The sequence below is a fragment of the Columba livia genome, chromosome 11 (genome assembly GCF_036013475.1).
Source record: "Columba livia isolate bColLiv1 breed racing homer chromosome 11, bColLiv1.pat.W.v2, whole genome shotgun sequence".
NCBI lineage: Eukaryota > Metazoa > Chordata > Aves > Columbiformes > Columbidae > Columba > Columba livia.
This window is the reverse complement of record NC_088612.1, coordinates 6,676,847-6,699,692: the sequence shown is the minus strand read 5'-3', so window position 1 is coordinate 6,699,692 and position 22,846 is coordinate 6,676,847. Positions and strand designations below refer to the sequence as shown.

The window sequence follows — 22,846 nt, the reverse complement described above, 5'->3', positions numbered from 1 at the left end:
AGATACGTGCACTCTGATCTGGCATTCAAGAAACAAACAAACAAACAAAGCAGGTGAAGCAAGGGGATAAGGACAAAGTAGAACATCATGTTGGTCCTTCTGTCTCTACCTAGGGCTGTCCCTTCAAACCTGCTGTGACCTCAAGCCTGCAGAATTGCCGCTCTAGGTAGGCATGTTGGTGTCAACAGTTTGGGAAGATACAGTGTTGTTGGGAGAAAAAAGTCTCTTTGTTAGGATCATTTGTCTAATGGAACAATAGACACAAGAAATACTTTAGCTGGACTCAGGCTTCAAAAGCAGGAAAAGGAGGGGAAAGAAGGAAGAATCCTCTTGGACTGCACTCTGATAATCTGAAAATTTGCCTGGCATTTCGACTATCAAGCTACCCCAAAACACATAAGAAGGATAAAGCGTGAGCATAAAGCAAGATCAGGACATGATGGGTCAATCTCTCTTCAGCGATTCTATCACACTAAATTAAATCTTTAGTTCAGAGAGGTGGCACAGGGCTGAAAATTGAAGCCCAACTACCAAAATTGAGTCTCTGGAAGGCAAGAAAGCAGCCAGGCACAGAAGAAAAAGAAAATAATTTCTTAAATATCTTCCCTTTTGCTTTCTCTAGCTAAAGCCAGTGTTTGCCAAGAGATAATCCACGTAAAACTTTCCCTCCTGTGCTTAGAAAAGTGATCAGCTGGGGCCAGATTTTGAAACCCCAGCACCCAAGCACGAATTGTGTTGCTGGGTAATTTATTTCATGGCTAATCCTGACAGCTGCTCTGGTAGGAGGGGGAGCCCTTCCCTCCTTAGGGAAAAGGAAACTCCACCTGAGCCATGGTTTGCACACACAAATGGTCTTGAGGGCAATAGTGCATGATTGTTGTTGCCACTGAGATGTCCACCTTTCAGGATTAGATGCTCAGTTGTCAGTAGGGTTGAAGAGGGAATGGACAGGAGATAAAACACTCTCCCACCTTGTGTGTTGCACAGGAAGCCCAGGCAAATTGTAGAGATCTACAGCTGGACTTCAATTTCCAGGACTGCTACCCGCCTTGGAGCTGCTGTGGTTCTCCAGGAGGCAATGCCATGGCTCTGTGTGGCCCTTGGGGCCAGTTCAGGTCTCAGTGTGAGGAGTTTTGCTCTGCCTTATTAAGACAGAAAAGTTCGGTCATAGGCTTTTCTGCTCCCAAAAATATTCAGACAAGAGACACTCCAAATTCCTCCTTTTGCAGAAGCTTTGTGACTAACCCACTTCCCAGCCTGGAAAAGTTCCTGCAGGCATAGCAGAGATCATCAACAGTAGTTACAACAGTATCTATGCATTGTATTTTAAAACATCTTGCTTGGAGCATTCTGCAAAGTACTGATATTACAATAATAAGCAACAATTTAGAAATGATCATCAAAGTGGAAAACCAACATAGATAAAACCTAAAGAGCCCAAGGGCATCATTAGGAGGGGGAGGCTTCCCTTTAGAATGCAGCCGTAATGCAGAAAATGCCTATTCATAGCTAGCTTTAACCCCATGCCTCTTCCCTTCGAGGAAAATGTGCATTAGAATTTAACATTACAATTTCTGAGTTAGAATTCAAAAAGCAAACACAGCCATAAGCTCCTCTCATTCAGCCTATTTCTCTCCTTGTAGATCTTACACATGTTTAACAGGTTGTAAAGGAAAGCACAGCTATCTCAACTGCAGCAGGAACCAGAAATGGTTTCTCTTCTCTCTTAGGTGAAAGATCAGGACTTGAGGCAACAGTTAAATGACTTCCAGCCACAGTTTCACTGTATGACCATGTAGCCCAATAGCAGCATCACAAGAAGAGCAGCAGCATCACCTTAAAGTATTATAGACATAATTCACCATGCTTCTTAGGTTACTGTGGCTGTACAGATTCTTACAGCAATCAAAGTTTTTCATTAAAACCTATTTTTTAAGAGAACATTTGTTTCACTGGAGGGAAAAATGTTAAAGACATATCTTCAAAGATATTCCTTCGAAGTCTGGGCATGTTCCTAAAAAGTAACTGGAGTCTCAAAAGAGAACATTTTAATTTGCAGGTGGAAAATACTGGCCATTGGCTGCCAAAATTTCAGCTTAATACAGAATAGGAAAAAGCAATTAAAATATCTTTGCAAGAGAATCAACATCTTACTATTAAAGAATCTTTCTGACACAAAAGACAAAAATGTTTTATTTTCCTCTTTGATTAAGTCTTTCCTCTTCCTCTGGGTTATCTTTTCCAGGTCACTGGTGGAAGCTACGTGCTTTTTCTCCTCTTCCTTGGCTGCTCCAGAGCATCCCTTCCCAGTGCTGCTGTTTCCCTAGAAGTGCCCACCCCTGCAATTTTACTCCTGCACGCAGGAGCTGGGGCCCTTTGATGCATCATGAGCCTGGCAAAGCCCTGCACAATGCTGATCCAGAGCAGTGCTCTGTCATTGATATCTGAGCAATCCTTCCATCAACACTGAATGCTTTTTAAGGTGATTTTTACATCAGTTTCTATATGAAAGGCGTCCTATGTTATGCTATTCATGAAGTTTAAGGACAAATAAATAATTAGATGTTCTCATCCAACTTTTGTCAGACATCTCTAAATTTCACCCAGTTAAGCTGAACTGGACATACAAACTGGTGTTTGGTTAATGTTAAAATTCTGATAGATCATCCAGTCTTGTTTTAAGGACCATGGAAGACAGAACATCTGTGACACTAAACTATTCTGCTGCTTGATTACTCTTCCCATTTAAAAGTTTGCATCTCACATTCAAACAGAATTTTTTTTTTGCATTTTGACCTTTGTTCTTTTTAATATTTCCTCCAAAACCACACACACACAAATCTAGTAGTCACCTGCATTGTTAAACTTACTTTTGGTCCTAACGTATTTTAAAATTCATGGGTTCTGCCAGCTGTGGATTATTTCCTGCTGTCTTTTCATTCTCACATCAATTCTCCACAGTTCTTGAAGTGGTGGTTGTCCAGACCTCTTATTTTCCACTTGTAACACATTGTGTGTATATATATTTATCTATTACATAGGTTTAGTTTCTAGCAGCTGACTCTGAAGCAGGTTGCCATTTAAGCCAAGATGTCCTTAGCGGAGGCTGTTGAGTAGTGGCTCTGGACCCATCTGTTTGAGACAGCGGGAGCTCCTCAATTTTAGGACCTTATCTGCATTTACTGAATCATATCTCGTACTTAGGAACATTAAGTTCATTGTTTAGTAAAAGCTGTAGAGAATCTTAAAGTCATTGGGAGTGCATTTTCTGGAGATAACCAGGACTGATCCTTTGTGAGCCACCAAAGGCATTTCTGAGCCCAACAAGGCTCAGAATCCCTCATCCACTCATCCAAATGGCTGAGCACATTTCTGCCTTTAATGATTTGATGTGGGAGACAGACAGGCTGGCAGGCAGAGCCAGACCCGTCACGTGGCGCTGGAGAAGCCTGACCAACAAGCCACAGGTTCCCCAATGCCACATTGTCGGGAGCAACGTTCCCATTTAGTCACTCACATTCAGTGTCTTTCAAGCTTCATTAAACTCCAACAGGGGTAAAAGAAAAAAAAAGTCTTTGCGACAAATGTTATATACATCTCCAGGATGGAGACGTTTAGAGGATGTCATTGCCTTCACTCAGACTGGGGGTAAGGCTGAGATAACTGCTGTCAATCCCATGATGAAAACAGGACGGAGGAATGCTGTTCACAACAGGCGGCCGTCAACGCTTCCAAACTCTCCTCTGAAATAAGGCCACTGGATTGTCTCTAAATCTTGCTCTGGGTGTGCAGCTCGCTGTGAGCTGCAAGTCTCTTGTGTTAAGGGCTGCCCAGAGCAGCAAGAGGTCCCACAGCCACCAGGACCCCAGCCAAGGGTGACAGCTGTAGAGGCATCATTACTTCCTACCTCCCACTGCTCCACCCAAGCTACTGCTCCTAGCAACAACCGGCTTTTTATTTTAGTTTATACATGACATAATTTCCCCATAAAGGAGGGCTGATTGTAAATCCAGATGGAAATGGAACAGTTTGCGTGAAATGCACTTTAATTAATTAGCTAAATGTTTGCAAAGTGCTTTGAAGATGTAAAACACCACGCAAGTGTTAAGTATTAAACGGTAATAATAATAAAATACCAATAATTCATTTCCCCAGAAAGCATGTGTACAGCACGTGCCCAGAATACTCCTATCCAAGAATATTAAAAAAATTAAAAATCCCACTCTAACTCTGATATTTTATTGAGGACTGAGTACTGCAATAAAATAAATTAATTCATTTATTCATCTTTGGAGACTGGAGTTTGGATCTAGTTTAAAATGAAAATAATGGCCACAGTGCCCATTAGTCACTGTGACAGAACAGAAGTATAATTAGAACAGTTAAGCAAGACAGGGTTGTTTAACGGTGAGGCATCCAATAAGGGGACCCAGTATCACTGCTTTTCAGTTTTCCCATAGAACCAGTATAGCTCAGCAATAGGGTGGTCTGCAGTGGCTCAAAGTCTGGGTGTCGTTCTGAATATTAGCTACAGAGGAGGTGGGCAAAACCCCGGTTTTTGTGCTTTTACACATTGCTCCTGGAGCCTGGGAAATGCTGTTCCCTTCGCGTGGAAGAAGGAGTGTTTGTTTCGGTCTTTGCGTTCCCTTATATTTGCTTTCTGCAAACATTTAGACAGGTTTCTGCCTGCAAGAAGTTAGTGAGAAGAGAAAGCCATTGCAAAAGCTAATACAAATACACATTTGCCAGAGGATTGGCTCTGGAAGTATTTCAAGGTTGCCCTGAAGGCTCTGTGGGTCTTCAGAGCAAATCTTCACCCAAGCTTCCCTTGCTGTATCATCACGGTTGCATTTGCTAAAGGAAACTGGGCCAGATTGTCCTCACTTTCAACAAAGGAGCTGACAGTACCGTGTTCTTCCTTCAGCTTCGTGACAAACTTTCACTTGAAATCTCTCAGAGTTGTTAACAGTGACATCCCACAACATTCGTCTGCTTGTGCAGGTCACTGCAGGGACTTGAGGGTAGGGTAGAAAAGCTATGCAGATGGTCTGATTTTGCTTTGCATTTTTCATGCTTTATACAAGTGCATAGATGAATGGTGAAAGTTTGTCATTAATCAGTAGCTTATACTCAGAGCATTAGGGATTTTAAAGCTGAAGAAATAATGTGACAAATGAAAAAAATGATGTGAATTAGTGGAAAACTGAATTTTCCCCTTGATGTTAATTCACTCCTATGGCAAGGGTGCACTTTCAGAGTGCAATCAAATTCTTTATGAGGTTTTGATGGATATGGAGAGACAGGAAAGCACCATTTATCACTTAGAAAAGCTTCACAAGACAAAGGAAAGGCCCCTTTATGTTGGCATAACTGCAGGAGGTGTCATCTGCCATGGAGTCTGTGATGGCTTTCCCTCTCCAAACTGGGGACATGCAGATTGCAAGTGAGGCATTAAACTTCTCTCCAGAGCCGGGGTGCAGGAGTTTACTTTAATCTATTTTAGAAATACAAAGTGGAGAAGGAAAGCAGGAGGGCTGAGCCACTTTCTGCAGGACTCTGACACCTAATTCAACAACAAAGAGCATAGGTGAGATTCATCTGCCTCAGATTCACATACCTCGGCAGTATTTTATGATAAAAACCATCTGTTTTGTTCCAAGTATTGTTCTGTATAGTATAGTATTGTATAACAAGAGGCACTAAAATGAGACACTTCAAAACCAAACCTGAACTTTATCTCCATGTTTATAAGCAAATGGAGTCACACCAAATGGCTCTAGGTGTGTCTTTAACATCATCACTGAAGCAGAGAAGATACTCATTCTCCACCAGAAGTAACAAGAAGCATTCAAAAGGATTTCTGAGGCCAGCCGTTATCCCTACAGCAAATCCTTAGGTCTTTGCCAAAACATGGAAGAGCATCTGACAGTCATGAGTGTGACTTTTCTTGAAGAGGATGCCTGGAGTAAGAAGAAAGAGCTGATGGGTTTTGAGCATGCAAAAATAGGATAACTCTACGCTGATTCTGAATTTTGCTTTTGGAGAAAGGCAACAGAGAATTTGACATCTCCACACAACACCAACAGCATTGACTAAATAAAAAGAACAAGACTGACCTGCTGAATTTTACCATTATTTTACTGAAAAATTCCCACCTAAGGACTAGAGGATTGGGCCCTTGGAATCCAATTTGTATTTGCAGAGCTGTTTTCTGACCTTTTCTGTAAGCCAATGTAGTCACGAGAAGTAAGATCAAAGGCCTGATGAATGTCTGATGTGAAGAGAAAAGGCTTCAGGCTCTTTCCCTTAGAGACTGATGAATACTCATTTCCAGTTAATTTAATAGGATATATGCTGAAAAAGGGACTCCTGTATACAGTACATTGAACACAATCTCTTATATTTTCTCTGCCTAAGTGGCTGGTCTGTTCTAGTGAGTCTCTGTGTCAGTGGATACCAAATATTATGTTTGTCAGATGAACGTACCTCTTCAGGGGCTTGGTTTGCACGGCAGTGGATACACTACGCTTCAGACATCCACAACACGCTGCCAATTTAGGATGGGTATAGAAACTCACCTGGTTTGGGACAAACAGAAGAGGTGATCCAGTGGGATAAACTAGTAAAGTTTCATTGATTTTGGTGGAGCCACAACAATCATGGTCTCTGATGGCACAAAAGTCCTGTTTCAGATCAGTTGAGTGTAGAATAATTAAAACAATGGCACAAAGAAGGAGCGTGTTTTAAGGCAGTAACATCAGCATCAGACTACCATTACCATCCCGAAGTGACAGAAAACCACAAAATTGTGCATGTGTATAACACAGGAACAGGCTGCTCAGAAAAGCTGTGGATGCCCCATCATTGGAAGTCTTTAAAGTCAGGTTGGATGGAACTTATAGCAACCTGATCTAGCAGAAGAATCCTTGCCCATGGCAGTGGGCTTGAACTAAATGGTCTTTGAAGGTCCATTCCAAACCAAACCGCTGGGGTCTCTCAAGTAGGCAGAGAAGTATCACTGTTCCCAGTTTATAGGTAAAATGGAAATCCATGATGGAAGTTCAATTATTTGAGAGAGATCAAACAACAGACAAACTACATAATACTTAAGAAAATGCAGGAATTCTGGATATCACTCTTGTGGTCTCCCCTCTCCACCCTGTTATCATCTGAATGTGTAAAAAACCAAAATCTACAACAAAATAAGCTTCAATAATAAGTCAGAGACACTCAGATGGCAGCAGGTCCCTCAGCTTTCCCTCTCCAAAATGAATCATAACCCCAAAAGATAGAGGAAGTTTAATTCCTTTCCAATAAAACGCCATTATCGTGTCTGACAATGACAGGGTTTGCATATGCAGACGTACACATGCGTGCACATGCATACAAAGTTGCTCCGTAATAACAGGTTGTCTGGCTTGGTCTCAAAGCTGACATAAATCAGAAGATTGGGAGCTTCTCCTCTGCTAGTTTATGGACTATGAATAAGACTGCACTTATGTTGATGATCCTTCTACTGGGCCATCACTCATAACCATAAGATAGACTGCCCCTCACAAAGAAAGGACATATCCATACAGGGGGAATCTGTCAGACAGTCAATGTGTCACTCTGAACATGACCCAAACAACATCTGTTTGTCTCCATTCTTTAATCTAGTTTTCCTCTTTTCTGATTCTGCTTCCTTTTCACCTGCTCACCAAATGGAAATCGTACTGATAGGAAGGCAGAGATACCAGCTGCTCTGTAATTCTCCCCGTTTATCTCTCTTAGGTCCTAAATCAGTCAGGTGCTTTTGTGCGTGCTTAACAATAAGCACCTGCTTGAATCCATCCTTATTTAGTGAAACGTTTAAAACTCATTGTAAGCCCCAATGTTACCAAGCAGAGTTAAACACAGTTAATGTCATGTTTAAAATTCAGCTGAAACGAGTAGCCATTTGTCAGATCTTTATATGGTGCTGGATAGCAATGCAGACCTAAGCAACCTCCAGAAAACTGCTTTTTACAGTTGTTCGTAGCAGTTAGGGGAAAATACTGTAAGATACAGTTAAGGAAATGTACCTGAATTAAGATCTTTGCCACTCACAAGCAGAAGTTTGAGGAAGCTGAGAGGAGAAGGTTCAATTAGCTCTCTTTCAATGAAAACAAAACAAATACCCACCAAACAATCAAACAAAAAAAACCCCACAAAAGCTCCAAGGAATAAATGCACAGAAATGCTGCTTTTAAAGTTCTCAAGATAGCAATTGCTCATAACTGCCATAGAATCCAGATGACTTCCATATATTTAATTTTATCTGCCTAAAAGCTAAACGTACATGCTACAAAATCTGAACGTAACCTAGGGATGCTGTTACGTAGCTACATGCCTGTGATATTCAACACTTGAACACCATGGCCGAATGAGACAATTTGACTGGAAATCATTCATTATCTCAGTTACTCTTCTGACTCCTCACGACCAACTGAGGTAACTCATCACTAACACAAACAGTTCATTTGCACATCAACAACAGCAAAAGTACGATATATAACAGACTGGCTAAGAAAGGCCCTGTATCAGAGTGAGAACTCCAAAACTGAACCTGCAGTCTACATATCCTCAAGAACATAAAATAACTAAAACTGCCTGTTTCTGATCTGAAGAAAAATTGTCTGTGCTATTTGTAAGAGCTATCTGTTCTCCAAAAGTTCATTGACCATTGCACAAATGGAGTGGGCAATGCTAACAGGAGGTATCTAATAGGCAGATGAAGAGAGCATACTAAACAGTGCTGTCTCCTCTAACTATTAAAAACTGTCTTTGGTTGGGCTGCCTGGCTCAGCTGTCAATGGCTCAGCCATTTGAGGGCTCAGAATGTTTATCTGCAGATAGGTTTAGGGCTCTTAATCAATTTTCAGCACTCTGTGGCTCTTTCTAACCCTCTGTGAACTCTGCCTGATATTTGGATCCACCTGGAGCTTTGTGCAAGATTAAGTTAATACACTCAGGATGGAAGGTGTGTGAGAGCTGAAGAAAAGCAATAGAGTTCGAGATGGAAAACATTTAAGTCTGTATTTTATTTTCAATACAGCCACTAATATCTATATCATTGAAAACACCACAAAATCCTTTCAAAGTGCAAGATGTCTCTCAGATCAGGCATTAGGTAGCAAACCCCAGTGCACACCATGCCATCTGCAGGCAGCATCCATCAGTGCCACACTTCTTTCTGCTCTTGAAGAAGCCTTATGCCTTGAAAGAGCTCCCATGGAGCACACACAATTCATCTGCCTAGCAATACACTCACCAGCAATGATTCTACTTTGCACCACTTCCCCGGTTCAAAATATCTGCCAAGATATTTATGTTTGGCTCTTCTACGTGTAAAGTCTCCCCTCAGCCAGAGCCCTGTGAAACAGCTTTGCTGCAAGGCATTGGTGAAGCTCCAAACTGGTAAAGGAAGGGGTGAAGCAGGAGACACAACTCCATAGGAGGTAAATCATGAGAAGACAGCTTGCAAAGAATAGCAGATATCGCCATGCTCACTGGAAGCTTCCCAAAGAACTCGTTTGAGTTCCGTCCATTGCCTCTTTACACATGTGTCATTACTCAGGCACACAAAGCCAATGGAGGATTATATGGAAATAAATACACACATGCTAAGCCCCAATGAAACTATGCTCCTTCTACCAGCTGAAAAAAGGAGGGTTGGAGTGTTCCTTGTGTTACTTTTTATTTTTTTTAACCCACACAACAAACAGTAAGATACCAAATAAGAACCAGTAAAGAAAAGCTAGAGCACCATAAAGAGAACAAAAATACCTGAAAAAAAACTCAGCTGCCTTGCCCAGGAGAAGATGCTATTTTACTTCAATGCCTGCTGAAGTTATGGATTCCTCCCTTGGTCTCAGCAGCTATTTCCTTTCCTTAATTAATCAATTACACATGTAACTGTGGTCCATTAGCAAGGCAGCTGACTGTCTTCAGACTCTGATCACTGGTTTTGGAAGAGCACAAAAATATTTCAGTGGCACGAATAAACTTCCTCTAGGAGGTTTTAATGAAACCATTTAGCATTTATTTATTTTTTTTTAAACACAAGAACAGAAATAGGCATAATAAGCCAATCCACATACATCATGCACTTGGGAAAAACAACAGGCCTCAGTTTTAGACCCTGTCTGCACTTAATTGTACTTGGAAAAGTATGTAATGGAGGACTAATGGTTTAATTCACTTAGCAGCACAGGGGGGATGGTTTCCCACACACAGTGTAGCACTTTGGTTGGCTGTTTTGTCAGATAATGATCAGGACACATTCATTAGTAATAGATTGCCAGGACTAGCATGTCCCGGGTTATAAACCCCAGCTAGCCATGATCATAGTCATTAATAATAACAGTAATCTGCATTTCTAAAATCACATCTGACTGCAAGAGCTACCAGAGCCTGTCTATATAAGATATATATTGCAGTAAGTTTAATTTCATCTTTGTATAAATATAGGAACATTTTTTAGTGTGGGGGCATGTTTTCAAAGAAACAAAAGCTCAGTTCTTAGAGCAACTCAGTAATACTCTGCTGCACGTGGAACCATACCCAGGATTTCAGTACTTACTCTTCTGATGTCTTCCTATAATACGTACAGTGTCTCTATTCATTTCATTAATCTGTTATTGACAAGAAGAGCTCAGGACTTTGATTTTAAATCTCATCTGAGAGTCTGAAAGCCTCTACTTTCCAGTAAGTGCTTGCCCCTGGGTCACTGCTACCATTATATGCTGATTTGCATTTACATGTTTTCTTTGGAGGCTGCATTATATTTTCCTTCTCCTTTCTGTTTCTCTTCCTGACACTGAGGATGCAAACAGCAATCAGCACGAGACATCAGCAAGTGCTCACAGCTGTCCCCATCCTTGTTACCTTCCCTCAGCTTTTCTTAATTTTTTACTGATTATTTTTCAAACTGAGAGGCTTCAAGCCAGGAAATTCCTGAAAAAACAGTTCTGAAATCAAGTGCTGATAATATACCTTTCATGTGATACTGAAAAGAGGACAAGGTGATCCCCCCTGTACATTTGTCAAAGCATCTCTGAAATCCAAATAAATTAAACTTCTGATTCAATCAGCATTGCCAAGTGGATGGATACAAGCGTCCTGTTCTCTTCCAGTAGTGAGCACTGGGTGACAAATATATTTGCCATATGCTGGGACTTCTACTGGTAATTGTTTTATCAATAAGGGAGGCACCAGGGCCTTCAAATCCTTGCTGGATCTGTCTCCTAGAACCCTGCTGGAACATCTCTGGAGCTCCTGATGCTGCCCCAAGCTATGGAGTCAACTGAGCTTTCACTCCTCTTTCCTCTAAGGATGTTCAGGCACCACTGAGGAGTGAAATGTCAGGAATATATGGATAAAATGGCCCAAAAGCTGGAATAAAGGCAGCTCAGTAAGAAGCAATTTGCATTGTAAAGAAGTCTTATAAGCATGCAGCTTATTAATAACTGCCTCTGTTTGTGACAAATGTCACCAGGCTGATTTGAACTGCTTCGGAGGTGGAGCAGGTAGTAATTATCTATCACCTCAGAAGATGCTCTCAACAAATGATTCATGTTTGAAGGGGGGCGGGGTCATGTTTTCTTTAGTTTTGTTTTCCTGACAAGTAATTTCAACACGAAAGTTCTGACTTTCAAAAGCTTCAGACTTCAGGTAACCTCTGCAGGTCGTGTGCATCTCCCAAGCCCATCAGCCCTGTTGCACTTTGTGCTGCACAAACTTGAAAACAAAATGTGAAAAGGACCAGAAATCAATGGAGAAAAGTAAGTCTTTGGGCATTCACATAGCTTCAGAGCTGTGATGGGCAAGGCAAAGCTTGCTGTGGCAGCTGGAAAGGCAGCAGTCTGCAGGTGGGTACTGGTTTATTGGTTTGGCGTTAGACCTGAAGTGGGAGAAAGGCCCATGTTACAGGTGACTTCTCAGAAAAGGCATGCTTAGGAGTTTGTTTAACTCTCTCCAGGCATGGGCATGGACAGCACCAGGGTGGTAAAAGAGGAATACCGGTATCAATATAGTCAGCACAAGTCTTGCAATGTGCTCTACTGAATTGGCTCAAGTTTTCTGGAGTTGTGTCAATGTGGTGTCTGAGAGAGACCTGACCCCTGAAGGTTTTCTGGTGCAAACTGCAGAAACACAGGTGGGCTCAAGAAAATGTGATTCATCTCTGTTATATGAAAATTTGGGGAATTTGAGCTCTGTGGTGCCGGAATGTCACCTTTTTAATCCTGACACCTGCTATCTACATTTTATAGCCACTGCCTTGTCCTTCTGCCTCCAGCTCACTGCAGCCAAGTCTTCAACGAACTAACTATCTTTTACACACTGTTTAGGACACATGAAGTCTGGCCAGGAAATTCCTGAGGTCTGACTAGTCACAGAGACTTTAGGACACATTTTTTCTCTTCCAATTGCATATATACCATTATATAGGCAATAAACTTTGGATCTTGAAGTAGGGCCCTTGGAATGATGAGTGAAGATTCAGGAATCATTTGAATGCGCTCATCTAGTTTGTTTATATTTGTGCTTTATTTTGGAAATAAAATGTGAGTGTAATTGAGCATCCTGAGTGCAGTGTGTAGCTTGTGTAATTTCAGGTGTGTGCTTGTGAAAGTCTTCCAAAGCTGCCTCTGGGAGCCTTCTTCAGAGAAAAGTTTCGCAATTACCCAATTTGACATTTTTAAGCAATTTGTCATAGAAGAAGTGCTCTTACTGAACCTAAGGCATTCAGAAGAGGAAGCAAACTCCCACAGAGGCAGAAAAATCACTCTGATTCACCTGGTGGATTCACTTTCAGCAAAAAGGCCATGAAACAGATCCCATTACCCTGTCACTGAGTTGGGGACAAGAGGAACAGAATCAGTCACTCCCCGAGATGTGGCAGTGGATGGGAGCTGTCAGGCCTTGAGACACCATGATTCACGGAAGATAGACAGCAAACTCTGAACATACCATCTTCCTCCCTCTGTCCCTGACAGATGCACCTTAAACAGGGAATGTTTGCAGGGAGAGCCCAGTTTCATGTCACCTGCCAGTGGCCCAGTCTCCAAATCCCCAGTGATGTTTTGCAGTAAGGTGAGATCTTGCTGAAGATTCGGCTCTTTTCAGGATGGATCTTTCTACAGACAGGAGTGATCACACGAGGTGTTATGACAAGCCACGTGGACATATCCCAACCCAAGCAAGCACTGACTACAGGCTTAGGCTATGGGAATCATTTTATACCCTATTATAAAGGTACCAGTTCCTCATTGCCATCCAGTCCTCACCGCCTCTCAAGCAGTTTAAGAGACAGCAATGGCAAAGTCATCAACACCTTCACATTTTCTGTTTTGTTACCTCCAGTACAAATATCAATTATACAGTCTGACAAGGAGAAAATGAAATTGTGAAGTGTTAGGCTGCAGGTATTTAGTTCAATGATTTGGGCTGCCTTTAAGACACTATAATGAAACCATCCCAGCCAGATAACAGAGAGATGAGGTATTATGTGCATTCCTACACTTCACATTTAAATTAAAATTTGCTGTGATTTAAGATGTTATCTCCTTTGACAGTCTATGCTTTCCTTGGACAAAATAATTATTCTCAGCTAATAATGTGAGTTGCTAGACTAGTGATTAGTATATTTGCAAAGGGGTAAATTTGCTTCCTATTGTCAAAGAACCAGGTGCATTATTTACTGTATTATAATCTCAATCTGTAATGAGTCTTTGACTTGAAAGGCCACCTATTCTTTAAAGCTCATCCTCAGCTTGCCCTGCTTTTGCTTATGCCTCAGTTTGGAAGGTACATTTTTCTTTGTGATTTGCAGAAGTCATTGCCAAATGCTTGAAAGTCCATCAGCCAGGTTACCTTGATAATTTATTTTATGAATAGTGTTAAGAACAATGACAATAAATAAAGCTAAATTATGTCCAAAGGAAAACAAAGTAGTTGCTTGTGAGCTGTGATTGCAAAGACAGGCAATAAGAAAGATGCAGGAACATAATACAGGTACTGACAGCATGATGCCCCTTGTCTCATTTTGAAACCTGATTAATCAGACCTCTGTCCAAGGACTTTACTCAGAGGTATAAAGTCAGGCAACAGGTTCTTTTTACAAAAGAAAGGGGAAACATGGGAACTAATAGCTCAGGGTTACGACCACAGAGCAACTCGGGACAGGAAAGTGTAATGCTTTATCCCTAAATCAGCCCAAAAGCAGACACCAAACTAGATTAGGTTCCCTATGGGACAGACGGAAAGATCTAGGTTTTCCTCCACATTGGCTTTAATGTTCTGTGCACTTACACAAGAATGCCTGCTGTGCCTTTTGAAAAACAGGGCCGCTGCAGTGGAAACTTCGCTGTACAAACATCTCACCTTGTGCTGGTTCCTTGTTGTGCACCAGGAAATCCTGGCTGAGATACACCTGGGGATTAACTCAGCCCTTATTCCTTCCCTGCCACTATCTCACATACTGGAGGAATTCACTCTCAATGATTGTGTTGCTGATAAGCAAATTCCCAGGACTACAGTGACTGAACATATTAGATTTGCACGCCTCCCATTTCAAAAGCTTTGGCACCGGGCAAGGCTCTTTATCTTCTAAACTTATTAATCATTGCTTTTTTATCCCCCTTTCCTGGGGATCAGACCCTTGTGACCCGTACCCGGTGGCACTGCTGCAGCGCCCTGGTCCTGGGTGCAGCCTCCTGCAGCTTCTGCTGAGCAGGGACCCGCTCTCTCTGCTGTGTGCAACTGCTGCCATCTCCTGGTCTCACAGAGACTCATTTCGGGCCCGAAAAAGCTGAGGCAGAACCAGTAAGGTCAGGTGTAATAATTTAGTTTTATATAAAAAGGCACGTGTGCATCTATATGTAGGTATAGATTCACTCATGTTTTTATAGGTGAAACAAGTGCTGAACAATAAATTTATGTCTCACTTGTAGTTTTTTCAAACAGCATTTTTGAGGGTTAGTACCGTGCTAACCGTATTACTCTTGAAATGTTAAATATAAATATGTATATGCCCTTTTTCATTTAATGGACCAAGATGTCAGCAAGTTCTGCAGTTAACAAACTTCACCCACTGAGAACAGTGAAAGAAAAATACCCTCTTCAGCTATTTTTTTTGTGTGTTATACACATCTGCTTACAAGAAACTGGTCTGAGAAACACATACTCACTTGATATCAGCTACGAAGGTGTAGCAATATTTGTGCATTGGCAGGGTGCTCAGTACTCAGGAATTTCTGCCACAAGCTGCAAAACCAGGACTTCATCTCCCAGCACCAAGTGCCTGGTCAAGGTGTTGTTCTTCCCCTGAAATTTGAATGAATAAGAACTCAAATTGCCAAGTCAGAGCTCTAAGAGTCCCAAAACCACGGTTTGAGATATAGGAGCACTGATAAAACGATGGGCCAGCATATCATAATCTAACTGAAATAATATTCCCAGTATCAAGTCACTTCACAGTTGAGAAGCATCGCTCAGACCTATTGCTGGATGTAGCGGCTGCTGGAAATGCCATCATTTCCAGACTTCTTCCTCCGTGGAGTAACCTTCTGTGACAGCTTGGGTGAACCTGCACATCCAGGGAATCTGGGTCATCTATTGGTAGCTACGGGAATCTGTGCCAGAAACTCCACATAGTGAGAAACATGACATGGTCAAGGTAAATTCATCAACATGGAAAAATATAAACACATTTGCAAAAGTTTTCTGATTACCCAGTCTATCCTATGCCATCTTAGGCAGCCGTGTCACATAATCCTGCTTTTAAATTCCCTGTGTCCTACTTTAAAATTAGTCAGGGCTTTTTTATGCACGGTTTTTGTTATCGATCTTGCCTGCACATTCAAATATGGGTTTTCTCCTGCTTACTGAGATTTCAGCCTTACACAGAATGTCAACTAGCCTGGAGTAAAGGCTACTCAAAAGCACCTCCAAGGCTTTCAGTGCAAATCTCTGACCTTTATTTAAACACCCACTTCTTAGAAAATGCTTTTTGATGGTGTTTGCTAATACACGGTTTCCTACATAAAGGCCAAACATGCACAAGCAGCTTACAGACTGTTGGCTACGTAGCGCTGTACTCCACAGCTGAACATGAGCATTGCAAAACTCATGGCTGGCAGCTCCCACCTGAAACCAGTCCTTACCAGCTCTCCCAGCCTGGTTTTCACTCACCCAGTGGGACTCCAGTTTAGACAGGTCATATGAGACATGGCTGAACCTGAGGTGAGGAAAAACACCTGACTTAAGTCTCTTGATGGCAGAGGTGCCTTCATGATTCCTTTATTACATTTCCAAGATCTTCTGGCTCTTTTTCTCTCATTGGAATATTAGCTTTAGCATGTTGAGTGTTTGCTTTATGTGACGAAAGGACAAAACACTGATTGACCTGACAACTTTTCAGCACCTGAATAAATTATCAACCAGCCAGGGTTGACTCAAACTCAAAACCCTACTGACCTTCAGTGAGTCTGGGAGAATAAACATCACTGCATTGTACAGAATACAGAAAGTTGAAATTCATGTGTAAAACCCACAGTCTGCCAAACAGCCTCCACTACATACACCATGAGCTCTTTTCCCACTCAATTGATGTTGTGCAGGTCTCTATCACTCTGGTCTGAAAGCACGGGGTGGATATTTAGCTTTATACAAAGACCTACACATTTTTAAAAGTGCACACATCCTTAGAAATACATCCAGTCGAGTTATGCTAGGGTTAAATTATGTCCCTAACTACAAGAAGAAACTTTTAATTTCGACCAAATCTTGTTACAAAGCAGAGTTTAGCTTTCTGGTTTTACATGGCACGTTAAAATATTTCATGCTTCCTCCACCAGAAATCTTTTCAGGATATAGATTTTCTCATGTAGTTTGTTAGGGAGTACACAGTGTGATAAAATGGTGGAAAGGGGGAGATTTAATTGAGGTGGAATTCTTTGAGAGAGAGCAAGGATGTACACATAGCAAACATCAGAGGAAGTCCCAACATTGTCACAAAATCACCCGCAACAGCCCTTGTGAAAGGATTCAAAGTGCCCATTAAACACAAGCACTACAAGAGTCATTCTTTTTCTTCCAGCTTTTTAATGTGACAGAGAGAACAAAAACAAAGTCCATTGGAACAGCTGCAATTTCCAGTGACAATCAGACACAGATCAAATAAAAAATAAATAAAAGAAGAAAGGTTTCAAGTGAACAAAAGGAACCAAGGGACTGGAATTGGCTATTTCACACACAGAGGCGACGGAACATCTAAATGAAACTTTTCATTAAACGCACGACACAGGGTGTTATTTACAGTGGAACTCGCAGTGTGTGTACACTTATACAGCACTAGCATCACATACAGCAAAGAAATTTCTTTCATTCTGTTTCCTTCACAGTTCCCAGGCTTGGTTCTTCCTAAAAGCAGCATTTACTAATACGAGGGTGAAAATCTGAGGGAGAAATTTGATGGAAATATAATGTGTGGGGCTCAAATCTACATAAACCTAAAAATATACTCTCCAGTTTTGTGTGTCCTTTGGAAAGAGAAAGGACACAAGCAGGGAACATCAATGGACCTAAAGCCTCCTTAACCACATCAGAGTATTCTCTGTTGATGGAGGTCTCAAAGCAGGACCTGGAAGAGACCTGCATGTCTGCAGAAAGCTCAGCTCCATACAGCCTCTCTCTGTGCCCCTGTGTAAACCAAGTTTAGGGGCTGGACTGCTCCCAGGCTCAGGGAATGTCCCTTACTGCACCTCTCCAGTATCACCAAAGGACATCAGGCTGCCTGATCACTCCTCAGTGTGTAGAACACCTGGCTCTGGAGATACGTTTCCCAAGAGTGACCCTTTTCTTAGTTCAAGAGAGCCATACACCACTGCTTTTAAGTCACATAGTATTTCAAAGGGATGAGGATCATACAGAGTGGGATCACCCCACCCAGCCCAGGCTGAAGCCACCAACAGTAGGACACAATGAAGCCAAAGGCGGTGGCAGGAGCCGCCCTGCACAACTCAAGTAAAGGAACTGGCATACAACAACCAGCTAAGTCAACAGGGAATATAAGGAGGCAGAACTCATCACAATACCAAAGGTTTTTTTTAATACTATCAGCAGTTCTTTGTGTTTCTCTGTTTGTTTCTGCATGCTCAGAAATGAACTCCTCCTATGACCCACATTACACCGCTGTGCAGATAAAGACACCAAGTCACTGCAGGCCAGTTTTGGTTCCCCAGACCCACCTTCTCCCTGGCTAAGCGGCTGGACTGGTGTGCCAAGTGTGCAGAAAGAGGTCCAGATGTCCTCCAGAAAAGGTCTTTGAGATTTAAGGCAAGTCCCCTGTCTTGGTCTTCTGTGCCCCCGTTGCTGTGAAGTTTGTTAATCCAAGGAAATAGCGCTGTACAGGGATCATCAATAGACCCATAGTAGGCAGTTCTCTTCTCTGTGGATGATCCAGTGTATCAAAACTCCAAGACAAGGAGATTGTTCACTGTGGCAAACGTGTGCAGGGGGAACCACTGAGGAGACATGCTGGCCTTTGCACTGCAGGTGTAATGCTGATTTTGCAGGAGAAAGCAAGATGAGCCATCAGAAGAGGTACCCAATGAGAAATCTCCCCCTGCACAGTGCTCCGGCTGGCTCAGGCTCAGCCTAGCAGGTAGCCCATAGCTTGAAACTGAGACCCAAATCAAAACACAGCCAGTGCTGAGGGGACTGCACCCGCCTACCGTTTTGCTCTGGAGAGCAGTAGTGTGAAGCCTACATGGCTTTTACACTATGACAAGGACAATAAATGAACACATCAGGAAGATTGACTAAGCCTTGTTCACACTGAAGTTGGATGGAAGACGTCAGCCCAGGTGTCACAAAGGCAAATGCCTGACCTGGAGCCGTTGCCTTTGATTTCTCTGTTATGGAAGGAGAGGAGCAGGGCTATCCGGGGCAAGCTGTCTTCTTCTCATCATGGAGCCGGAGCATGGTCACCTATATTGCCTGTGCCTTTCAACTGAGAATAATGGGAACCGAGGGCAATGAGTTCAGATCCAGACATCTAACTCATGGATGTCTAAGACTAGGTGATATGGTTTCTCGTTAGCTTTTCCTTTCTTCCTTCCCTGTTCATTGTGGTCTTTTCCCAGGCTCCGGTGTGTCAGTGGCAGTGTGAGTTTGCCCTTTCTTATTAGGCCATGAACTCCCTTGTCAAGTCATGGGTGGAAGCCCTGTCCCAATGCACATGCATCGACTCCTGGCCCTCAAGTGACTGACCCATGGATTACAGGGGTGCAAGGAGTTTCTACGGTTATGTGGGTAGCCTGGGTGACACTGAAAACAAGATCCTATTGCTCTTTACGTTCTCCTATCTAGTCTCTCAAAGGTAATGTCTAGCAGCCTGTGAAAGAGCCATTCTGTAAAGAAGAAAGGTTTCTAAGATCAGATAATATTTCCTAATATTACCTCACCACTTGTATCTCCTCCGGATCTCAATTTCTTCATTCTCTGAAAATTAACAGGGAAGTTTTGCAAAATAAATGGTGCTATTAGAGTCACTGTACAATATCAATGGAGAACACAAATAGTCAATTTTACTGTCAGACCATTGGATGAGAGATAAATAAGAGTGCTTCATAAAATAAATAGAGGTAAGTTCTGGCTCCACAAAGCAGCACAACAGAATAGTCCGGAAAATGAAACCAAATTTCTCCCCTTCAATTGCAATGTGCTAATTGGCATGCACAGCCCCCAAAATGGACAAAATATAAAACCCATGGTGATCTTTTGTGTTGAAATACATATTTAGCTGCTTCTCACCATGCAAAAAGTCCAGACTTAGAGAAAAAAAAAAGAAAGAAAAAAACACATTCTGGACTGTGATTCTCAACAGAAACTGTGAACTGCTGCCAAAGGACGTAATTACATTCACTCCTACCTTAGAGAAGTAACCTTGCTGTTTTGAAGACAAATCAAAAAAGGTCCTAAGCTACCCATAAAATGAAGAAATGAGGCATAATAAGCTCCATTATTACAGCAGCTTGTGATTTTATCAATTTCACAAACCTCAGAATAAAGCTCAAAAATCCCAAATAGCCCATTGTAGCCTAGTTGCTCAATAAGTGTTTATCCCTGATTGCCACAATGATAAAAGTGATGCTCATTAGAGGGTTTTGCCTCATTGCAAAGATTTGCTTCTTGTGATCTAGCCACGCTCTGTGTCCTTCAGCTGTTCTCTGCAGCAACACTGACACTGACTCCCACGGTAAAAATAAATAAAATAAAAAAGGGATCCAAAGAAAGGTAAGAAAGGTAAATAAGAAAATCATTAGCAAAAGTACAAAAGAATATTTTATGTCACAAAATATCCTGGTGAGAAAAATTCCCTGCATTATGTGGCAGATTCTGATCAATTCTGGTCTATTGTTGAGCTTGCTGAAAGGGTCTAATTAGCACTATCTAGCAAATTGTGAGCATTGGTGTGTTACTTAACAGTATGTATTTCTTGCTCGATCCCAAGAAAATATATCCAAAAATACACAACTCACTTTGCTTTTAGGTGCAACAGGACTTAAGTTGTATGATAAAAAGGGCATATGAATTTCAAAAATGGTCTTTACAGGACATCAAACTGAACCATGCCACTTAATGGAGAATTTAATATTCTGTACAGTGAAAGCTTGCTGCATGCATTCCCTGTGTAACAAGTTAAATGGCTTTAAGTAACTGTGCTTACAGTGTTTCAGTGAGACCCAAGTATATAAGAAAATCAAGCATCATATTCTTTAAATAATATGGCTAAAATGCTGGTAAATTCACAGTTACCATATTCTAGGTATTAGACAAAAAAATCCACTATTTACATTGGATAATATGTACACATTTGGTTTGTGGAACGTTTCAACATCATATCAATTTCTCCTCTGTAAATGCTGTAGGAAAAAGTTCTTAATCATCATAGAGATATTTATCCCTGGCCACCAATACATTTAAATATTTAGTGTCTGGATATAAAGAATGAAGTGCCACCAAGTTGGTCATGACTCCAGATAATATTGAATTAGTGGGATTAGTTTTTAGTGTCTCTCTTAACATTTTCTCAAGGGTGCAGAAATTAAATATTATAAATTTTAATAGCTGATCACTTCAATGTGTGCATGTACATTTGCAAGAATGTATAAATACATATATATATAATTCTGTATATGTTTCTCTCCCAGACCAAGAAGGTGCTTAATGATTCTCTATGCCCAAGTGAAAACAGTAAAGGGCTTTGAAACCCTGAGAGGCCTGAGCACCCACCCTCTAATCCTCCAGAAATCAGGACTCACTCGCTCTTTGAGGTGGCTCAGGTGGTAACCCCAAAATCAAGACAGCCAGGGTCACTAGTCACATTTGTAGCTCTTGTCCCCATTTCTGGAGCTCGCTTACAGTACGCTGGTTACCTGCCTCCCCTTCGGATGCCCTCGTGTCTGAGCACAGCTGATATGAATAGCCAAGGAGCGCTGGGCAAGGCGGGCAGCATCTCACAGCTCAGCAAAGGCAGGAGGGGGTCAGGATCTGTCCTCCTGTTGGACACGCTCACACCCACGCAGGAGCACACATGCACAAAGCCACCGTTTGTGTCCTGTGTCGTTACACTGGGATGGAGAGGGGAAGGGCAGAGTCCCAGTGTAGGCAAGGTTAGACCCAAGCTCTGCAAGGGGTGTGTAGCAGCTGCATGCACCAGTCGCGGCTGTAAAAGGGCCAGAAACTAGAGGTTTCATTTTATCCCTTTGGGTTCTTTTTTCCCCTCTGTCCTCTCTCTTTGAGGTATCGACAGAACAGTACAGAAATGGACATTTTGATTTTTCTGAACAGGGCTCTTTTTTGTTCCTCTTCTATGTCTGCCCCCCTGGTCCCCCCCAGCCTCGGTTGCTCACATCAGGACCTGATCTCGAGTCTCTGGCAGGCGCAAAGCAAGCAAACCACCTCCAACCAGAGCAGAGGAAGCCAGAAGGATGGGAACCACCTTGGTTATCCCTACAAAGGAGGCAAAGATTGAGTTCCCCAGGATGGCACCAAACTTGCAAAGCCCATTGAGGATGCCAAAGGCTGTTGCCCTGAGGGGAAAAAAAAGCAGAAAGCAATGGTTAGGATGGAGGTTCTTGGCATAACTACAGAAGATCTGGATGGGTAATTTTGTGAATGTTCTTATGTTGCCCAGGCTATGCTTCTAGCAAGTGAGGCAGAATAAATCAGTTGATAAAGAGATGTCACTGTTTTGCATGTCTGGGTTAATGAGCAGAATGTCTGTGTATACTCATTTCTCCTTTTCATCTCAGCTTCTCCCAACCCCTAGAGCAGCCCACTGTGAGAGCCTTGGTCCTCCCCAAAGGCAGCAGGACACCACCTGCTCTAGAACTTGCCAAAGCCCTTTCAAGCACTGGCTGGAGTGGGTTGTCGCCAGTGAAACAACCAGAGCACTCGTCCAAATCCTGCTTCACCCAGCAGCTAAAAGCACGCTGCCTTCAAAGAACAGTCCTTCTCCTTCCCTTCCGGCTTCCCTCAATGGCCAGGAAAAGGCAACAAATGCTTATAATGATGTTGCAAGGAAAGATTTTATCTATAGTACATTCTCACAAAGTTTCCTGTGCTGCCCCATCTCCCAAAACTTTCTGTGCACATGTTTGTCTTCAGGTTGTGGAGGGGAAGGCTGTCACCGTGATGAGCTATGACAAGATGTTGGGGGATACAGTCTGAAGGGCCAGACTCCCTGCACAGCCATGGAAATGACAGAATCCATATTTTATTTGCCTCTGATTTCCAGACACCCACGCAACTACCT

The 22,846-nt window shown here is 42.2% G+C and overlaps 1 protein-coding gene across 3 annotated transcripts in view; it reads right to left on the bottom strand.

Annotated features, from left to right (window-relative positions):
- Positions 1–17,107: 17,107 nt before the first annotated feature.
- Positions 17,108–22,846, bottom strand: part of SV2B (synaptic vesicle glycoprotein 2B) — a 63,697-nt gene continuing 57,958 nt past the window's right edge. For all 3 annotated transcript variants that reach the window (XM_065076619.1, XM_065076618.1, XM_065076620.1), the window contains one exon: positions 17,108–22,121. In XM_065076619.1, the coding sequence (XP_064932691.1) occupies positions 21,938–22,121 (184 nt within the window). In that variant the 3' untranslated portion in view covers positions 17,108–21,937. The remainder of the gene's footprint in view (positions 22,122–22,846) is intronic.